At 54.7% G+C, this 21937-nt stretch overlaps 1 protein-coding gene across 2 annotated transcripts in view; it reads left to right on the top strand.

Annotated features, from left to right (window-relative positions):
• MAF1 (MAF1 homolog, negative regulator of RNA polymerase III) overlaps positions 1 to 21937 on the top strand; it is a 165074-nt gene that overhangs the window by 35034 nt on the left and 108103 nt on the right. For both annotated transcript variants that reach the window (XM_063921051.1, XM_063921050.1), the window contains exons 3-5: positions 7253 to 7361; positions 10444 to 10572; positions 15632 to 15797. In XM_063921051.1, coding sequence (XP_063777121.1) covers positions 7279 to 7361; positions 10444 to 10572; positions 15632 to 15797 — 378 coding nt within the window. In that variant the 5' untranslated portion in view covers positions 7253 to 7278. The remainder of the gene's footprint in view (positions 1 to 7252; positions 7362 to 10443; positions 10573 to 15631; positions 15798 to 21937) is intronic.

The raw sequence follows: 21937 nt of genomic DNA, 5'->3' as shown, positions 1-21937 counted from the left end.
GTTGGCTATTTCTGCTGCCAGGAGGTACACTGGGCTCCACAAGGATAGACATTGGGGTGTAGAGTAGGATCTTGATCCGAGGCACCAACAGGCTGAAAAGCTTTGACTGTTCCCAAGATGCACAGCGCCGCCTCCTCTATAACCCCGCCTCCCTGCACAGGAGCTCAGTTTTGTAGTTGGTGCTGCAGATAGCAGGCACATAACAGAGGGGCTGCTCCAGGCAGCCCTGAGAAAAGCTTTTTATGAGGTAAAAAGTGAATACTTCAAGGGCAGCAGCAGTGTTACATGTCTTGTGACATTCTCTGCTGCAGCTCCAGCTCTCCCCAGCGGCGCTGTACACTCCCGCGCCCTGGTTGCCGGGTAACTACAGCAGGAGGTTCCGGTTTCCTTCACGTCAGGCACACACAACGGGGGCTCTCCGGGATCGCGTGGCCGCGCTTCGGGAGGAGGTAAGTGGGTCCCGTTCGCGGGACCTGCGCTGTATCGCGATCCGGCGCGGCCGGTGGACATTGTGGCATACAGACGACCCCACTAGGCCACCAGGGCATGGGCACAGGCCGGTTTCTCTCATAAACCGTTTTATATTAAGCCCATAGTACCGGCGGTTATGCCCAGCAGGGGGATAGGGCTTAGAACTGTAGCCCCTCCCCTAGCCCCAGGGCGCCATTTACAGTAAATGTTCCCGCCCTGGAGCTACATATCTGTCTCTCCCTCACTCCCTGTCAGTGTCTGCGGCGCCATTACTCCTCAGCTCACTGTTCCTGGGACTGCTTGGGCAAATCCTCCTATGTAAAGCCGCCTGGTTGTCAGCGCTGTGACTTTACATGACACTTAAGTATTCTACCTGTCAATTAGACAGTGATAGTAAGAGAGCGTGCACTTTGTCAGGGTTATCTGGTACAAGTACCCTGTGATATACATCCAGTTCTTACTGTGCAGTGTTATATCTATTGACTACATAGCTGTATATAAGCTAGTCCAGTGCGGGCGTTCTTCACAACGTCTAAAGGGGCTACGCCCCCTTAACCCCTGCACGCGTTGCTGGGGTTCAGTATTTGCATTATATGGAGTATTACCTGCATTCCTAGGTTTGTTAGTGGTTAAATATTGCACAACGAAAGGGCTTCCGATGGTGAGGGGGGTGTAGCCCCTTGCGACGGAGTGAACAGTGCCTGCAGGGCACGATGTACAGAATGTAGCGGGTGTGGGGGGCACTGCGGATGAGGCAGGGAGTATGTAGATGCTGCGGGTGGAGGGGGAGTGCGGGACCTATAACTATGTGATTCTATGTGTAACAATATATAGGACACTGATAAGGATGTATGTGGTATAGACATACCCGCATGAAGAGGTATATGGTGTCATTAAACATAAAGGAGAGTGCTGGTACAATGAGGAACAGAGGCATCTGTGTCCTCTCTCTACACCGTCCAATCCTTCAGGTGTAGCAACGCGGGGCGGTAGGGAGGGGATAGAGAGACGTGGGGCGGTAGGGAGGGGATAGAGAGACGTGGGGCGGTAGGGAGGGGATAGAGAGACGCGGGGCGGTAGGGAGGGGATAGAGAGACGCTGGCGGTAGGGAGGGGATAGAGAGACGCGGGGCGGTAGGGAGGGGATAGAGAGACGCGGGGCGGTAGGGAGGGGATAGAGAGACGCGGGGCGGTAGGGAGGGGATAGAGAGACGCTGGCGGTAGGGAGGGGATAGAGAGACGCGGGGCGGTAGGGAGGGGATAGAGAGACGCTGGCAGTAGGGAGGGGATAGAGAGACGCGGGGCGGTAGGGAGGGGATAGAGACACGCTGGCGGTAGGGAGGGGATAGAGAGACGCTGGCGGTAGGGAGGGGATAGAGATACGCGGGCGGTAGGGAGGGGATAGAGAGACGCGGGGCGGTAGGGAGGGGTTAGAGAGACGCTGGGCGGTAGGGAGGGGTTAGAGAGACGCTGGGCGGTAGGGAGGGTGTGCAGAGACGCTGGGCGGTAGGGAGGGTGTGCAGAGACGCTGGGCGGTAGGGAGGGTGTGCAGAGACGCTGGGCGGTAGGGAGGGCGTGCAGAGACGCTGGGCGGTAGGGAGGGCGTGCAGAGACGCTGGGCGGTAGGGAGGGCGTGCAGAGACGCTGGGCGGTAGGGAGGGTGTGCAGAGACGCTGGGCGGTAGGGAGGGCGTGCAGAGACGCTAGGCGGTAGGGAGGGTGTGCAGAGACGCTGGGCGGTAGGGAGGGGCTAGAGAGACGCTGGGCGGCAGGGAGGGGATGGAGAGGCGCGGGGCGGCAGGGAGGGGATGGAGAGGCGCAGGGAGGGGATGAAGAGGCAGGGGGTGGACACCAGAAGCGGAGACTTGTGTAAAGTGACGACCAGACATAGATACAGTGGGTAGGGATGACCGGAGGGACTCGCCGTTGGGGCTGTGGGCGGCTGCTGCAGGCTGGTAAACAGTCCACTATCCAGAGGCAGTCTGTGCTACCACTACCCACATCTCCCCCCATCCTGCTCTTGGAGCGCGGCGCCCGAAAGGGGGCGTGGCCTCGTGGGTATTTTCTCTCTCGCTCCGGGGGGGGGGGTGTCCAGCTTGCCTGTAGATGCTGGCAGCCCCCGGAGACTGGAGTGTGTGTGTGTGTGGCGGCTCTTCTATGTGACAGGAGATGACGTCACAGCAGGAGGGCTGACGGCTGGAGGTGGCGGGTCTGTGTACGCAGCGCAGGGAGGGCTGTGAAGCCTTCTCCTGCGCCACCCGTCCCTCCTAATGTCTAGGCCTGTGGCAGCAGCTGTTGTTCCCCCGGCGCTGCGGCCGGGGAGTCGGAGTTGCTGATGGCGGAGGGGGGAGGTGGACAGGCAGCAGGATCTATCACGCTGCACATGTGACGGGCTCTGTGACTCCGCCCACCACTGAGACTCCACCCAGCATTACGGCCAGGCACAGAGTCACAGATTTGGCCTAATATATATTTGTCTGGCTATATTGTACCGTTACGCTCTAAGGCTACATTCCCTATAATGTCTACTACACTGGGCGGGAAATCCGTGGACGCTCCTGCATCATGCAGTACTGGCACCACGGATTTACCTGTGGGGGAAGTTTTAACTACAGGTTCGGGCACTAGGTGTCATACATCTCCCAGCCAGCCCGCAGCACCTGTGGCCACTGAGGAACCACCCTGGGAAGCATTTAACTCGTCTCACGCCCCCTGTGGGCCCTTCTGTGCCATTACAGCTACATATTGTCCCTGTGGTGAACCTGCCATGGGTGGATTCACTATCTACTCGGGTGCAAAATTTCTATCAATCTTTGATTGCTCAACCTACCCACCGCTCCTTGGAAGGGGCCAAGGGGTCCTCTAAGCGGGCCATTTCTTCCTCGCAATCTACTAATATTTCGGATAATTCTTCTGCTGAAGAGGGGGAATATACTGATCCGTCAGATACTGATGCAGTTGCTTCTGATGAGGATTCTATAACACGGGTTGATGTTCCTGACCTAGTGGAGGCTATTAAGCTGATTCTCCAAATGGTGGATGACCCTGAGCCCACTTCTACGTCTAAGAAACATGATAAATTCAAACGTCAGAAAGTTGGTAAGGTAGTCTTGCCACATGGACCATTTAATTGACATACGTCAGGAATCCTGGGCGTCTATAGGAAAGAATTATTATTTTTTTTCCTTGTCCAAGAAGATGCTAGCTCGTTACCCTATCCCTGCGTCGTTAAGTAACGAATGGGAGACGCCACCGCCGGTGGACTCTCATGTCGCCCGTCTTGTGGTGGCCTTGACTCTGCCTGTCACCTCGCTGAAGGAATCGACTGATAAGCGTGTGGAGGGATGCCTGAAGTCTGTTTACACTCTCACCAGTGCGGTACATAGACCCACTATGGCGGCCTCTTGGGCTGAAAAGGAATTGAAGCATGGGTTCAGGCAATTGAAGATGAGCTGCCTCAGGACTTTTATTTCACTACCTGTCTTATATTACCACAGCCTCCCATTATATTCAGGAGGCAGCCTCTGATGCAGGTGCAATGGCGGCCAAGGCATCTACTACGTCCATCCTGGCTTGTCGATCCTGGAAGGTGGACCTGGACTCCAAAAAGACCTTGGAGGTGCTCCCTTTTAAGGGAGACATTCAGATCTTCCCCAAATAGGATAAGATTGTAACTGATTTGGCTATGGCCAAGACTGCGTGTCTCCCAAATACTAACCCTTCTGCTCCCAAGGCTAAAATCACCACCTATCGTACCTTTTGACCTCCAGGGAAAGCAAAGGATCAAGCATATTCGCAAAAGGCTCGTCTTCCAAAACCACGAAGCCTAAATCTAAACAATCCCGGGCCGCCCGTCAGCCTGCAGCATGATGGGGCGGGCCTCCCCCTGGGGGACACCAGGGTGGGAGGCCGACTTCTGCAGTTAGCCCAACTTAAAGTTGTCTCTCACAGATACGCAATCTTTCAAGCGACGTCCCCCTCGCCATTTCTGTAAAACGCAAGCTCTACACCTGGTTCTACAATCCCTCCTGGATACAGGAGTGGTGGTGCCGGTACCTCTGTCTCAGGCAGGGGATACTATTCGACCCTGTTTCTAGTTCCAAAACCAAATGGGTCTATCCTCACCCTCGAATCATTGAACAAGTTTTGTGAGAGTGTCCAAATTCCATATGGAAACTCTGCGCTCTATAGTGCTGGCCATGGAACCTGAAGACTATGTGGTATCCCTGGACATACAGGATGCTTATCTGCACATACCTATTGCCATGTCACATCAGCAATACCTGCAATTTGCTATTGGCAGCCTACATTTTCAATTCCAGGCACTGCCTTTTGGGCTGGACGCGGCCCCTCTGATTTTTACCAAGGTCATGGCCGAGATGACTGCTTTCCTCCGTTGTCAGGAAATCAAGATCCTGCCGTATCTGGACGATTTGCTGATTCTAGCAAACTCCCAAGATGTCAACTGGAGCTGTTGGTCCAATTCCTACAAGCCCACAGGTGGCTCATCAATTGGAAAAAGTCCTCGCTAGTCCCTGCTCGGAGCATGGTGCACCTGGGAGCACTGCTGAACACTCACACAGCCAAAGACTGTTTCTGTCTCCAGAAATGGTCCTGAAACTTCAGGGCATGATCAGATACTTCCTCTCTCGCCAGAGAGTGTCGATAAACTCGGCGATGCAAGTACTAGGCCTCATGGTGTCGGATTTTGACATGGTAGTGTGTGCTCCATTTCATTCCTGCCCTCTGCAGAGGTTTATCCTTTCCAAGTGGGACGGCCTGCCTCATCGGATCAGGTCTCAAATGATCTCCTTGACTCTGGCAGTTTGTCTGTCACTGAGCTGGTGGCTAAGGCACCAACGACAAGGGATCCTCAAGCAGCGTTCGTGGACGTTCCGAGGAACTTTCGGCTGCCGTACGTGTTGCCTCCGGTGTCACTCCTGCCCAGGGTAATATGGAAGTTCAAGCAAGAAGGAGGAATACTACTTCTAGTCACTCCAGCGTGGCCCAGACGGCATTGGTTCTCAGACCTGCAGGGTCTCTCGATAGAGCATCCTCCTCTACTTCCTCAATGTCCAGAGCTCCTTGTTCAGGGCCCTTGTGTCTACCCGGTCCTGGCCAGACTGGCTTTGACGGCGTGGCTCTTGAAGCATCTCTCCTGAAAAAAAAGGGTTCTCTGAGGAGGTCATTCACACTATGTGGAAAGCCCGTAAACCAGCTTCGGCTTGGATTTATTACAGGGTCTGGAATTCTTACTTCACCTGGTGTGCTGCTAAGAATTATGATGCATATACTTACAAAACTTCCAGACTTTTGGCTTTTCTACAACAAGGCCTAGACTTGGGCCTTCGTCTGGCCTCCCTCAAGGTCCATATTTCTGCCTTGTCGGTGTGGTTTCAGAGAAAAATTGCGTCTCTTCCTGATGTTCACACTTTCACTCAGGGTGTTCTATGGATTCAGCCTCCCTATGTCCCTCCGGTGGCTCCGTGTAATGTATCTCTTGTTCTGAATGCCCTACTAGTTTTCCATTTGAACCTCCTTGAGTCTGTGGTCCTTAAATGCCTTATGCTTAAAGTCGTGTTTCTGTTGGCTATTGCCTCTGATAGGAGGGTGTCGGTTTTAGGTGCTTTGTCCTGTCGTCCACCCTTTCTGATTTTTCACTGTGACCGAGCAGTTCTGCGAACTCGCCCTGGTTATTTGCCCACCTTTTCACCTTAACCAGGAGATTGTGGTTCCGGCCCTCATCTCTTCTGGTGTGTCCTCCCAAAGAAAGATCTTTGGATGTGGTACGTCCTCTCCGTATATATGGAGAGGACTGCCTCCCTCAGGAGGTCTGATACCATTTTTTTTTATTTTTTTAATACTTTTTGGTGTTCACAAACGTGGGTGGCCTGTGAATAATGAGACCTTGGCCAGATGGATTAGAATGGTGATTGCACAAGCTTATGCGCCGGCTGGACTTCCAGCTCTTGCTGCTATCAAGGCCCATTCTACTCGGTCTGTTGGACCTTCTTGGGCGGCCCGTTGAGGTGCATTCGCTGAACAGTTGTGTAAGGCGGCTACGTGGTCCTCAGTGAAAACGTTCATCGGCTTCTATGCCATTGATACTTCCACCTCCCAGGATGCTTCCTTTGGACGCCAGGTTCATGTGCCCGCTACAGTGCGTCCCCACCCTTGAGGAACTGCTTTAGGACATCTCCGATGTTATTCTCTGTGGAATACCAGTGTACCCCGCAGCAGAAAAGGAGATTTATGGTAAGAACTTACCGTTGTTAAATCTTTCTGCGAGGTACACTGGGTTCCACAGGGCGCCCACCCTGACGCACTTAGCTTCTTTGGGTTTGTCTGGCGTTAGCCGCTGGTCCCTACTCCTGTCGTGAGAACGTGGATCACTGTGACTAACATCTACCGTTTCTTTTACCTGCTACTACATTGGACTGGTTAATGAAACTGAGCTTCAGTGCCTGGAGGCGGGATTATAGAGGAGGCGGTGCAATGCATCCTGGGAACAGTCAAAGCTTTAGCCTGTTGATGCCTCGGATCAAGATCCAATTCGACACCCCGATGTTATCCCCTGTGGAATCCAGCGTACATCGCAGAAAGATTTTACAAAGGTAAGTCTTACCATAAATCTCCTTATAATGTACCTAGTGTGTAATAAATTGTAATCTTTGATGAAGTGCAGAATAGCCAGTGGGAGCAGTTTTGGGAAGAGGGGAATATTCTGTTTATCAGGACATGTGATTATTGTCACGAATCGTCATTTAGTCTCTTGTGTTTCAGACTTCGCTGTTGTAGGAAACACCAGGATGAAACTGCTGGAGAACTCGCACTTTGAGGCGGTGAACTCCCAGCTGTGCGTAGAGACGGGGGATTCCCACATCATAGGCAGGTACGTAAGAGACGCCTGGAATACGCTGTACACTGATGTTATGCAATGTCTGTATCGTGTTACATGGGGGGTACACACGGAGAAATCCGGGCTTAATTACTAAGCAATCTAACTTCGCTATTGCCTCATAGCGGTGCGCGGGCACAATCTAGTGGATCGCTCACGTCACCGCTGCGTGACATCGCGCTGTGCTGAGCGGGGGGGGGGGAAATGTGTGATGAGGGGGGGGGGGGGGAGAGATGTGTGATGAGGGGGGGGGGGGAGAGATGTGTGATGAGGGGGGGGGGGGGAGAGATGTGTGATGAGGGGGGGGGGGGAGAGATGTGTGATGAGGGGGGGGGGCGAGAGATGTGTGATGAGAGGGGGGGGGGGAGATGTGTGATGAGGGGGGGGGGCGAGAGATGTGTGATGAGGGGGGGGGGCGAGAGATGTGTGATGAGGGGGGGGGGGCGAGAGATGTGTGATGAGGGGGGGGGGGAGAGATGTGTGATGAGGGGGGGGGGGGGAGAGATGTGTGATGAGGGGGGGGCGAGAGATGTGTGATGAGGGGGGGGGGGGAGATGTGTGATGAGGGGGGGGGGAGAGATGTGTGATGAGGGGGGGGGCGAGAGATGTGTGATGAGGGGGGGGGGCGAGAGATGTGTGATGAGGGGGGGGGGGAAGATGTGTGATGAGGGGGGGGGGGAAGATGTGTGATGAGGGGGGGGGGCGAGAGATGTGTGATGAGGGGGGGGGGGCGAGAGATGTGTGATGAGGGGGGGGGAGAGATGTGTGATGAGGGGGGGGGGGGAGAGATGTGTGATGAGGGGGGGGGGGGAGAGATGTGTGATGAGGGGGGGGCGAGAGATGTGTGATGAGAGGGGGGGGGGGAGATGTGTGATGATGGGGGGGGGGGAGAGATGTGTGATGAGGGGGGGGGGCGAGAGATGTGTGATGAGGGGGGGGGGCGAGAGATGTGTGATGAGGGGGGGGGGGAAGATGTGTGATGAGGGGGGGGGGGGGAAGATGTGTGATGAGGGGGGGGGGGAAGATGTGTGATGAGGAGGGGGGGGGGAGAGATGTGTGATGAGGGGGGGGGGGGGAGAGATGTGTGATGAGGGGGGGGGGGGAGAGATGTGTGATGAGGGGGGGGGGGGGAGAGATGTGTGATGAGGGGGGGGGGGGGAGAGATGTGTGATGAGGGGGGGGGGGGAGAGATGTGTGATGAGGGGGGGGGGGGGAAGATGTGTGATGAGGGGGGGGGGGGGGAGAGATGTGTGATGAGGGGGGGGGGGGAAGATGTGTGATGGGGGGGGGGGAGAGATGTGTGACGAGGGGGGGGGGGGGAGATGTGTGATGAGGGGGGGGGGAGATGTGTGATGAGGGGGGGGGGGGGAGAGATGTGTGATGGGGGGGGGGGGAGAGATGTGTGATGAGGGGGGGGGGGGGGAGAATGTGTGATGAGGGGGGGGGAGAATGTGTGATGAGGGGGGGGGGGAGATGTGTGATGAGGGGGGGGGAGAATGTGTGATGAGGGGGGGGGGGAGATGTGTGATGAGGGGGGGGGAGAGATGTGTGATGAGGGGGGGGGGAGAGATGTGTGATGAGCGGAGTGGGGGGGATGTGTGATGGGGGGGGGGGGGGTTTAGAGATGTGTGATGGGTCAGAGTGGACCTGCAAAATGGGGGTAATTCCAAGTTGATCGCAGCAGGATTTTTGTTAGCAGTTGGGCAAAACCATGTGCACTGCAGGGGGGGCAGATGTAACATGTGCAGAGAGAGTTAGATTTGGGTGTGGTGTGTTCAATCTGCAATCTAATTTGCAGTGTAAAAATAAATCAGCAGTATTTACCCTGCACAGAAATAAAATAACCCACCCAAATCTAACTCTCTCTGCACATGTTATATCTCCTCCCCTGCAGTGCACATGGTTTTGCCCAACTGCTAAAAATAAAATAAAAATCCTGCTGCGATCAACGTGGAATTACGCCCATTATTAGGCAGTTTGCTGTAATCTCCTGGCTGTGTATGGATATGGAGGTATATACTGAATGTCTCTGTCTTTGTGGTCCATTAAATTCAACGCAAATTGAATAGCGTCGGGAAGGAGATATTCATTTCAGCGCTGTTAAGTCCAACTAGTGGATTTCTGCTCACACTCCTCCTTTAACGGGGTGTTTAGTTGCTAGAACGGGCACTCCGAATGCTTTCTATAGAGACCTCCTTACCCCCTGCACTAGGGCACAAAACAGCAGCGCTGACGTTGTGTTGTCACATTTCTGCTTCCGCCCCAGGAGGAATCCAATAGTCTGACGTCGCAGTGCGCTCTGGGGCCTCCTTCCTGGCGCTATTCAATTCGCTTTAAATTGAATCAACCGTATGTGCTGTAATGTGTCCCCGTATACAGACAGGGAGCTATATACTGAATGTGTCCACGTATACAGACAGGACAGGGAGCTATATACTGAATGTGTCCACGTATACAGACAGGACATGGAGCTATATACTGAATGTGTCCCTGTATACAGACAGGACAGGGAGCTATATACTGAATGTGTCCACGTATACAGACAGGACATGGAGCTATATACTGAATGTGTCCCCGTATACAGACAGGGAGCTATATACTGAATGTGTCCACGTATACAGACAGGACAGGGAGCTATATACTGAATGTGTCCACGTATACAGACAGGACATGGAGCTATATACTGAATGTGTCCCCGTATACAGACAGGGAGCTATATACTGAATGTGTCCACGTATACAGACAGGACAGGGAGCTATATACTGAATGTGTCCACGTATACAGACAGGACATGGAGCTATATACTGAATGTGTCCCTGTATACAGACAGGACAGGGAGCTATATACTGAATGTGTCCACGTATACAGACAGGACATGGAGCTATATACTGAATGTGTCCCCGTATACAGACAAGGAGCTATATACTGAATGTGTCCACGTATACAGACAGGATAGGGAGCTATATACTGAATGTGTCCCTGTATACAGACAGGGAGCTATATACTGAATGTATCCCCGTATACAGACAGGACAGGGAACTATATACTGAATGTCTCTCTCTGTTTCCCGATCCAGGATAGAAAGCTTCTCCTGTAAAATGGCTGGTGATGATAAACACATGTTTAAGCAGTTTTGCCAGGAGGGGCAACCACACGTCCTCGAAGCTCTGTCTCCCCCCCAAACTGGTGGCGTTAGTCCCAGCAGGTAAATGTAAACCTCAAAACTTATCTCTAAGGTTAAACAAGAGGTATGTGCGCCGAAGACTAGAGGCCGCCACATGGACCAAATGAAAGTGATCATTCTATATAGTGACAGGATCACATAGACGCTTTTATTTCCACCTCAGGCAGGCTACGGCGTCATAGGCAGGCAGGATACGGCGTCATAGGCAGGCAGGATACAGCTTTATATGCAGGATTTGCAGGTTAACAGGCCGTTCTCACAACAGCTGATAAGTCCAAATACTGCTAATCACAAACGGTGCATGTTCCAAATGGCTCCTAACGTAACCCCACACTCTCACCTCTCGCCTGGGCACTAGCTGCCATCAGGAGCAATGTCTCTGTTCACTGGACACATATTTACAGGCAGATTAAAGGTGCTGCTAATTATCCTAGCTTCTGGCTGACAACTGATTGATGCACAACCTACACTGGACCCTTAAGTCCTGTCGCTGCTCCTCTGCTAAACCTGGGAAATCCTGATGTTCCACATAAACTCCATGTGGAAGTATGCTGTCACGGCCACTAGAGGGCTTCCGACAGAGCGCGCACAGACACGACAACCTATGTACACTGCACCCCCCCACCATATACTGCCCCTGTATACACACCACACCCCTATACCGCTTTCTTTAGTGCCCACTATATACAGGGCACCTCCCTTACTCCATATACTACTCCCGCCATATACCGCATACACTGCTGCACCCCCCACCATATACTGCCCCTGTATACACACCGCACCCCCATACCTCTTTCTTTAGTGCCCAGATATATACAGGGCACCCCCCTTACTCCATATTCCGCATACTCTGCACCCTCCTCCATATACTGCTCCCGCCATATACCGCATACACTGCACCCCTCCTCCATATACTGCTCCTCCCATATACCGCATCCTCTGCACCCCTCCTCCATATACTGCTCCTCCCATATACCGCATACTCTGCACCCTCCTCCATATACTGCTCCCGCCATATACCGCATACACTGCACCCCTCCTCCATATACTGCTCCTCCCATATACCGCATCCTCTGCACCCCCCCTCCATATACTGCTCCTCCCATATACCGCATACTCTGCACCCCTCCTCCATATACTGCTCCCGCCATATACCGCATACTCTGCACCCCTCCTCCATATACTGCTCCCCCATATACCGCATACACTGCACCCCTCCTTCATATACTGCTCCTCCCATATACCGCATACACTGCACCCCTCCTCCATATACTGCTCCTCCCATATACCGCATCCTCTGTACCCCTCCTCCATATACTGCTCCTCCCATATACCGCATACTCTGCACCCCTCCTCCATATACTGCTCCCGCCATATACCGCATACTGTGCACCCTCCTCCTTATACTGCTCCCGCCATATACCGCATACTCTGCACCCTCCTCCTTATACTGCTCCCCCATATACCGCATACACTGCACCCCTCCTCCATATACTGCTCCCCCATATACCGCATACTCTGCACCCCTCCTTCATATACTGCTCCTCCCATATACCGCATACACTGCACCCCTCCTCCATATACTGCTCCTCCCATATACCGCATCCTCTGTACCCCTCCTCCATATACTGCTCCTCCCATATACCGCATACTCTGCACCCCTCCTCCATATACTGCTCCCGCCATATACCGCATACTGTGCACCCTCCTCCTTATACTGCTCCCGCCATATACCGCATACTCTGCACCCCTCCTCCATATACTGCTCCCCCCATATACCGCATACTCTGCACCCCTCCTCCATATACTGCTCCCCCATATACCGCATACTATGCACCCCTCCTCCATATACTGCTCCCCCCATATACCGCATACTCTGCACCCCTCCTCCATATACTGCTCCTCCCATATACCGCATACTCTGTACCCCTCCTCCATATACTGCTCCCATATACTGCATACTCTGCACCCCTCCTCCATATACTGCTCCTCCCATATACCGCATACTGTGCACCCTCCTCCTTATACTGCTCCTCCCATATACCGCATACTCTGCACCCCTCCTCCATATACTGCTCCCCCCATATACCGCATACTCTGTACCCTTCCTCCTTATACTGCTCCCCCCATATACCGCATACTCTGCACCCCTCCTCCATATACTGCTCCTCCCATATACCGCATCCTCTGCACCCCTCCTCCATATACTGCTCCCGCCATATACCGCATACTGTGCACCCTCCTCCATATACTGCTCCTCCCATATACCGCATACTCTGCACCCCCTCCATATACTGCTCCCCATATACCACATACTCTGTACCCCTCCACCATATACCACATACTCTGCACCCCTCCTCCATATACTGCTCCCGCCATATACCGCATACGCTGCACCCCTCCTTCATATACTGCACCTGCTATATACCGCATACTCTGTACACCTCCTCCATATACTGCTCCTCCCATATACCGCATACTCTGTACCCCTCCTCCATATACTGCTCCCCCCATATACCGCATACTCTGCACCCCTCCTCCATATACTGCTCCTCCCATATACCGCATACTTTGTACCCCTCCTCCATATACTGCTCCCGCCATATACAAGAATCAGTAGAACTTTCTCGCATAGCTGATAGCAGAGGCATCAGCGACATGTGTGGCCACTTACCAGCGGGGGGAGAATGTGAATCAGTCTGGCAGGAAGGGGTGAGAGCCTATGTGGGGTGAGCAGTGCGGTGACCGGGAGGAGGAGGGTCGGTGCTGAGGCTGCGGATGATGCGGGTGAGAAGGAGGCAGATAACCGGCTCAGCTGCTTTATATATACTGTGCACCGGGGGAGGGGCGGGGTCCTGCTCTCGCCCCTCCCACACCTCGCACAGACCATGCCCAGACCCCTCCAGCCAGCTGCTTTATATATACTGTGCACCGGGGGAGGGGCGGGGTCCTGTTCTCACCCCTCCCACACCCTGCACAGACCATGCCCAGACCCCTCCAGCCAGCTGCTTTATATATATATACTGTGCACCGGGGGAGGGGCGGGGTCCTGTTCTCACCCCTCCCACACCCCGCACAGACCACTCCAGCCAGCTGCTTTATATATACTGTGCACCGGGGGAGGGGCGGGGTCCTGCTCTCACCCCTCCCACACCCTGCACAGACCATGCCCAGACCCCTCCAGCCAGCTGCTTTATATATACTGCGCACCGGGGGAGGGGCGGGGTCCTGCTCTCACCCCTCCCACACCTCGCACAGACCATGCCCAGACCCCTCCAGCCAGCTGCTTTATATATACTGTGCACCGGGGGAGGGGCGGGGTCCTGTTCTCACCCCTCCCACACCTCGCACAGACCATGCCCAGACCCCTCCAGCCAGCTGCTTTATATATACTGTGCACCGGGGGAGGGGCGGGGTCCTGCTCTCACCCCTCCCACACCTCGCACAGACCATGCCCAGACTCCTCCATCCAGCTGCTTTATATATACTGCGCACCGGGGGAGGGGCGGGGTCCTGCTCTCACCCCTCCCACACCCTGCACAGACCATGCCCAGACCCCTCCAGCCAGCTGCTTTATATATACTGTGCACCGGGGGAGGGGCGGGGTCCTGTTCTCACCCCTCCCACACCTCGCACAGACCATGCCCAGACTCCTCCATCCAGCTGCTTTATATATACTGCGCACCGGGGGAGGGGCGGGGTCCTGCTCACCCCTCCCACACCCCGCACAGACCATGCCCAGACCCCTCCAGCCAGCTGCTTTATATATACTGTGCACTGGGGGAGGGGAGGGGTCCTGCTCTCACCCCTCCCACACCTCGCACAGACCATGCCCCGACCCCTCCAGCCAGCTGCTTTATATATACTGTGCACCGGGGGAGGGGCGGGGTCCTGCTCTCACCCCTCCCACACCCCGCACAGACCATGCCCAGACCCCTCCAGCCAGCTGCTTTATATATACTGTGCACCGGGGGAGGGGCGGGGTCCTGCTCTCACCCCTCCCACACCCTGCACAGACCATGCCCAGACCCCTCCAGCCAGCTGCTTTATATATACTGTGCACCGGGGGAGGGGCGGGGTCCTGTTCTCACCCCTCCCATACCCCGCACAGACCCCTCCATCCAGCTGCTTTATATATACTGTGCACCGGGGGAGGGGCGGGGTCCTGCTCTCACCCCTCCCACACCCTGCACAGACCATGCCCAGACCCCTCCAGCCAGCTGCTTTATATATACTGCGCACCGGGGGAGGGGCGGGGTCCTGCTCTCACCCCTCCCACACCTCGCACAGACCATGCCCAGACCCCTCCAGCCAGCTGCTTTATATATACTGTGCACCGGGGGAGGGGCGGGGTCTTGCTCTCACCCCTCCTAAATTGATTAAAGGGTTAGAGGCACTGGAGTACGAGGAAAGGCTTACTAGGTTACATATGTATGCTCTAGAGAAGAGGTGTCTAAGAGGAGACATTAATATCTTCAAATATGTAAAGGGACATCACAAAGAGTAATCAGAGGAATTATTTATTAAAAGAACACAGTTTAGGACACGTGGGCACTCGCTGCTGCTGGAGGAGAGAAAGTTCCGTACGCAATAGAGGAAAGGGTTCTTCACTGTTAGGGCAATAAGGATTTTGAATTCCCTGGCAGGGAAGGTGGTAATGGCGGACTTTGTAAATTTATTTAAAAAAGGAAATGGATATATTTCTGATTATAAAAGTTATCCAAGGTTACAACATTTAAAATATTGACGACGTTAATCCGGGGGCAACATGACTTATAGTTGTTAACTAGTCCTAAAAACATTCTTCAGCAGGTATATTATAATCAACTCAACTTAATACAGGTTGAACACGATGGGCAATTTGCCTCTATTCAGCCTCAATCACTATGTTACTATGTATGTACGTACATATATGGTATGCGGTCGGCACCTGTAGACTAGGTGCTATCAGCCTGTACATGGAGAGAGGTACTGACAGGCCTAGAGATGGATTAGGTAACAGAAGGTGGAGGGAGTGATGGTGAAGACAGTATCTGCCTGTGAGTTGTATATAAACGGCCGTTCACAATTGTTTTTTCAGTCTGGGAAAGAGCCTTGGAGCAGATGAAGAAGGACCTTTGAGTGACAAGTGCAGCCGAAAAACTCTCTTTTATCTGATTGCGACTTTGAACGAGTCTTTCAGGCCTGACTATGATTTCACTGCAGCTCGGAGCCATGAGTTCAGCCGGGAGCCCAGTCTCAATTGGGTGAGTAACAATTAGTGTTCAGCGTCTTTCTTATGGTTCAGCAGGTCTCAGCACAAGGTTGTGTTGTGGCCACATGTGCTTCATCCGTGTGACGAGCAGATGTGGGGTCTGGTAGATCACACCCATCTTGTAATCTAAAATGAGGCTTTACAGTGTCCTAAAACATTGAGAACCGAGGAGTGTCCCCTCCTACATGTTTATTCATGGTGAAGCGCTGGCACATTTATAATGGTACCCGCAGTGCCACACCCTCACCCAGAGCAGTATGCCGCCAGCGCTCCCCCTCAGCGCTTACAGGTGGCTCCGTCTTTCATGTTCAGAAAGGTTGTGCGTTGTTAGTAAATAGTCTGGCACGCACTGTGCATGTATCACCAGCAACATGGAGCCTCCGGTGTTCACCTTTGGGAAGAGGTGAAGCAGGTGAGTGGCCGCATGCAGGCGTACCCAATGTCACTGTGGCCAGGGTGGGTGAGCGCTGCCACACACGTGTGAGAGCCATGATATGACTGCATGGAGGTTACATTCAGTGTATGCCGGCTCACTTGTACAGTGTCAGTATGACTGGATGTGGTCGGCCATGTGACCTATGCCGGAACATCGACACTGCTCAGGAGACAGGCGCCAGATCACGACAGCCGCACAGCCAAAGGTGAGTATTGGGGTTTAGGATTACTGTAAGGGCCCAGGGGGGAGGGTTAGTGTCAGTAGCAGCAGCATGAAGGGACGCGCGTCCCGGCTTTTGCCTGAGAGCCGGGACGCCGCTGGTCCCCGCCTGGTGCCTAGCAACTGGCTGAGGCCGGGCACAATGCCTCCTGGTCCCCGCCTGGTGCCTAGCAACTGGCTGAGGCCGGGCACAATGCCTCCTGGTCCCCGCCTGGTGCCTAGCAACTGGCTGAGGCCGGGCACAATGCCTCCTGGTCCCCGCCTGGTGCCTAGCAACTGGCTGAGGCCGGGCACGATGCCTCCTGGTGACTAGCAACTGGCTGAGGCCGGGCACGATGCCTCCTGGTGCCTAGCAACTGGCTGAGGCCGGGCACGATGCCTCCTGGTGCCTAGCAACTGGCTGAGGCCGGGCACGATGCCTCCTGGTGCCTAGCAACTGGCTGAGGCCGGGCACGATGCCTCCTGGTCCCCGCCTAGCAACTGGCTGAGGCCGGGCACGATGCCTCCTGGTCCCCGCCTAGCAACTGGCTGAGGCCGGGCACGATGCCTCCTGGTGCCTAGCAACTGGCTGAGGCCGGGCACGATGCCTCCTGGTGCCTAGCAACTGGCTGAGGCCGGGCACGATGCCTCCTGGTCCCCGCCTAGCAACTAGCTGAGGCCGGGCACGATGCCTCCTGGTGCCTAGCAACTGGCTGAGGCCGGGCACAATGCCTCCTGGTCCCCGCCCGGCGCCTAGCAACTGGCTGAGGCCGGGCACGATGCCTCCTGGTGCCTAGCAACTGGCTGAGGCCGGGCACAATGCCTCCTGGTCCCCGCCCGGCGCCTAGCAACTGGCTGAGGCCGGGCACGATGCCTCCTGGTGCCTAACAACTGGCTGAGGCCGGGCACAATGCCTCCTGGTCCCCGCCTGGTGCCTAGCAACTGGCTGAGGCCGGGCACAATGCCTCCTGGTGCCTAGCAACTAACTGGCTGAGGCCGGGCACAATGCCTCCTGGTCCCCGCCTGGTGCCTAGCAACTGGCTGAGGCCGGGCACAATGCCTCCTGGTGCCTAGCAACTGGATGAGGCCGGGCACAATGCCTCCTGGTCCCCGCCCGGCGCCTAGCAACTGGCTGAGGCCGGGCACAATGCCTCCTGGTCCCCGCCTAGCAACTGGCTGAGGCCGGGCACAATGCCTCCTGGTCCCCGCCCGGCGCCTAGCAACTGGCTGAGGCCGGGCACAATGCCTCCTGGTCCCCGCCTAGCAACTGGCTGAGGCCGGGCACAATGCCTCCTGGTGCCTAGCAACTGGCTGAGGCCGGGCACAATGCCTCCTGGTGCCTAGCAACTGGCTGAGGCCGGGCACGATGCCTCCTGGTGCCTAGCAACTGGCTGAGGCCGGGCACGATGCCTAGCAACTGGCTGAGGCCGGGCACAATGCCTCCTGGTCCCCGCCCAGCGCCTAGCAACTGGCTGAGGCCGGGCACGATGCCTCCTGGTGCCTAGCAACTGGCTGGGGCCCGGGCACAATGCCTCCTGGTGCCTAGCAACTGGCTGGGGCCCGGGCACAATGTCTCCTGGTCCCCGCCTGGTGCCTAGCAACTGGCTGAGGCTGGGCACAATGCCTCCTGGTGCCTAGCAACTGGCTGAGGCCGGGCACAATGCCTCCTGGTCCCCGCCTAGCAACTGGCTGAGGCCGGGCACAATGCCTCCTGGTCCCCGCCTAGCAACTGGCTGAGGCCGGGCACAATGCCTCCTGGTCCCCGCCTAGCAACTGGCTGAGGCCGGGCACAATGCCTCCTGGTCCCCGCCTGGTGCCTAGCAACTGGCTGAGGCCGGGCACAATGCCTCCTGGTCCCCGCCTGGTGCCTAGCAACTGGCTGAGGCCGGGCACAATGCCTCCTGGTGCCTAGCAACTGGCTGAGGCCGGGCACAATGCCTCCTGGTCCCCGCCTGGTGCCTAGCAACTGGCTGAGGCCGGGCACAATGCCTCCTGGTCCCCGCCTGGTGCCTAGCAACTGGCTGAGGCCGGGCACAATGCCGCCTGGTGCCTAGCAACTGGCTGAGGCCGGGCACAATGCCTCCTGGTGCCTAGCAACTGGCTGAGGCCGGGCACAATGCCTCCTGGTGCCTAGCAACTGGCTGAGGCCGGGCACAATGCCTCCTGGTGCCTAGCAACTGGCTGAGGCCGGGCACAATGCCTCCTGGTGCCTAGCAACTGGCTGAGGCCGGGCACAATGCCTCCTGGTGCCTAGCAACTGGCTGAGGCCGGGCACAATGCCTCCTGGTGCCTAGCAACTGGCAGACGCCGGGTGCTTGGGAGCTGCCGGACTCCTAGCAACGGGGACGCCGCAGGCAGACGGCGTTCCGTTTGCTTAGTATATAGGCTACGTGCAGCAGAGCAGCTGCACTATTATGTTAATTGGCTTTCTGATTGGGTCTGGTTCATTTATATTCACTTCCAGTTCCTGATACATGTGAGAACCTGTCAGCTCAGTGTGTTCCTGAAGTCGTTTACCCAGTCTTGTTCATGTTACTGATCGGATCCAGTCCACCTTGAAATCAGGTTTTGTGTGGATTTTCCACACATATTCTTATCTTTCTCATACGTCCTAGAGAATGCTGGGGTCCACTTCAGTACCATGGGGTATAGACTGTTCCGCAGGAGCCATGGGCACTTAAGACTTGTGTGAACTGGCTCCTCCCTCTGTGCCCCACCTCCAGACCTCAGTTTAGAAAATGTGCCCAGGCAGACTGGTCGCACTCCAGGGGAGCTCTACTGAGTTTCTCTGAAAAGACTTATGTTAGGTTTTTTATTTTCAGGGAGAACTGCTGGCATCAGACTCCCTGCTTCGTGGGACTGAGGGGGCAGAAGTAGGAACCAACTTCCTGTGTAGTTCCATGGCTGTGCTTCTGGCTGACAGGACACCATTAGCTCCTGAAGGGAATTGAACGCTAGCTGCGGCTATACGCTCACTCCCACAGCACACCGTCGCCCCCCTCACAGAGCCAGAAGTCAGAAGACGCCTGAGTATTATTACCGGAGATCTGCAAGAGGGACCTCCGGTCATCGTGACTGCTCAAGGGACCGCGCAGCGAGCGGGAACGCTGCGCGAACATGGTATCCATAACACAGTCCACAGCATGGTGCGAGGCGCAGGGGGGGAGGCGCCCTGGGCAGCATGAAACCTACTCTTACTGGAAAAAGGTGGCATATGATGCTCTGGCACAGTCCTGCACCCCCGCCAGTATAAATATCTAGTTCAATAGCTGAGGAAAAATGCGCCATTGCAGGGGGCGGGGCTTCTTCCTCAGGCAGCCAGCACACTGCTCAGCGCCATTTTCTTCCAGCACACAGCACGGGAAGAAACGCTGATCCTCCTCTCCACTTCTGAATCAAGTATCAGGGGGAAAAAAGGGGGGGCGAGTGTATATTGTGGTCCTATAACCTATATTGGCAATATATAGCGCGGAAAGTCTCTGTGTACAAATTACACAACACATGGATTTCTCTTACGTCCTAGATGATGCTGGGGACTCCGTAAGGACCATGGGGATAGACGGGCTCCGCAGGAGACATGGGCACTTTAAGAAAGACTTTAGGTCTGGGTGTGCACTGGCTCCTCCCTCTATGCCCCTCCTCTAGACCTCAGTTTGATACTGTGCCCAGAGGAGATGGGTGCATTACAGGGAGCTCTCCTGAGCTTCCTGACAGAAAGTATATTAGGTTTTTTATTTTCAGGGAGCCTGCTGGCAACAGACTCCCTGCATCGAGGGACTGAGGAGAGAGAAGCAGACCTACTTCTGTGAGTTTCAAGGCTCTGCTTCTTAGGCTACTGGACACCATTAGCTCCAGAGGGATCGGTACGCAGGTCTCCCCTCGTCGTTCATCCCAGAGCCGCGCCGCCGTCCCCCTCGCAGAGCCGGAAGATAGAAGCCGGGTGAGTATGAGAAGAAAAGAAGACTTCAGAGGCGGCAGAAGACTTCATGATCTTCACTGAGGTAACGCACAGCGGTGCAGGTGTGCGCCATTGCTCCCACACACCTCACATACTCCGGTCACTGTAAGGGTGCAGGGGGGGGGGGGGGGCGGCGCGGCGCCCTGGGCAGCAATATAAACCTCATTTCTGGCAAAAGAGAGATATAGATAGATAGATAGAGATAGAGATATATGCACTGTATATATAAAGAGCCCCCGCCAGTTTTTATTATATTTAAGCGGGACAGAAGCCCGCCGCTGAGGGGGCGGGGCTTCTAACTCACCAGCACCATTTTCCCCACAGCACAGCGCTGAGAGGAAGCTCCCCGGACTCTCCCCTTATTATCCACGGTGAAAGGGGGTTTCAGAGAAATGGGGGGGGGGGGGGCACATAATTGGCAGCAAATAATAGTATTACAGCGCTACTGGGTAAACACATTGTGTGTTTTTTCCTGGGGTATTAGCGTTGGGTGTGTGCTGGCATACTCTCTCTGTCTCTCCAAAGGGCCTTGTGGGGGAATTGTCTTCATGTGAGCATTCCCTGAGTGTGTGGTGTGTCGGTACGTGTGTATCGACATGTCTGAGGTAAAAGGCTCTTCTAAGGAGGAGATGGAGCAAATGTGTGTGTGGTGTCTCTGTCGACAACGCCGACACCTGTTTGGATATGTGTAATTAAGTGCTGAGGTAAATTTATTGCACAAAAGATTAGAGAACAGACAGGAAATCTACCCATGTCTGTCTCCCAAAGCTCACTATCCAAAATAATAGACACTGATATCGACACAGAGTCTGACTCCAGTGTCGACTACGATAATGCAAAGTTACAGCCAAAATGGCAGGAAAGTATTCAATATATGATTATTGTAATAAAAGATGATTTGCATATCGCTGATGACTCCTGTCCCTGACACAAGGGTACACATGTTTAAGGGGAAGAATGCTGAGGTAAATTTCCCTCCTCTCATGAAGAAAAAGAGCGGGAATCTCCAGACAAGAGACTGCAGCTTCCCACAAAGAATTCTCAGGCAGTATCCTTTCCCTGCTAGGGCCAGGATACGATGGCAATCCTCCCCTAGGGTGGACAAGGCGTTGACACGTTTACCCAAAAGGTAGCGCTGACATACCAAGATACAGCTACCCTCAGGGATCCTGCAGATAACATGCAGAAAAGTACTTTGAAGTCCATTTACACACATTCTGGTACACTACTCAGACCGGCGATTGTGTCGGCAGGGGTTTATAGCGCTGTAGCAGCGTGGACGGATACCTTATCAGCGGAGATTGAAACCCTAGATAAGGATACCATGTTATTGACCCTAGGATATATAAAAGATGCTGTCTTATATATAAGACATGCTCAAAGAGACATTGGTCTACTGGGTTCTAGAGTCAACGCTATGTCGATTTCTGCTAGACGTGTCCTGTGGAACATGCAATGGACAGGTGATGCCGACTAAAAGAGGCATATGGAGGTTTTACCTTACAAGGCTGAGGAATTGTGTGGAGAAGGGCTCTCGGAC

This window comes from Pseudophryne corroboree, chromosome 5, assembly GCF_028390025.1.
Source record: "Pseudophryne corroboree isolate aPseCor3 chromosome 5, aPseCor3.hap2, whole genome shotgun sequence".
NCBI lineage: Eukaryota > Metazoa > Chordata > Amphibia > Anura > Myobatrachidae > Pseudophryne > Pseudophryne corroboree.
This window is presented reverse-complemented; position numbering and strand designations above follow the sequence as displayed.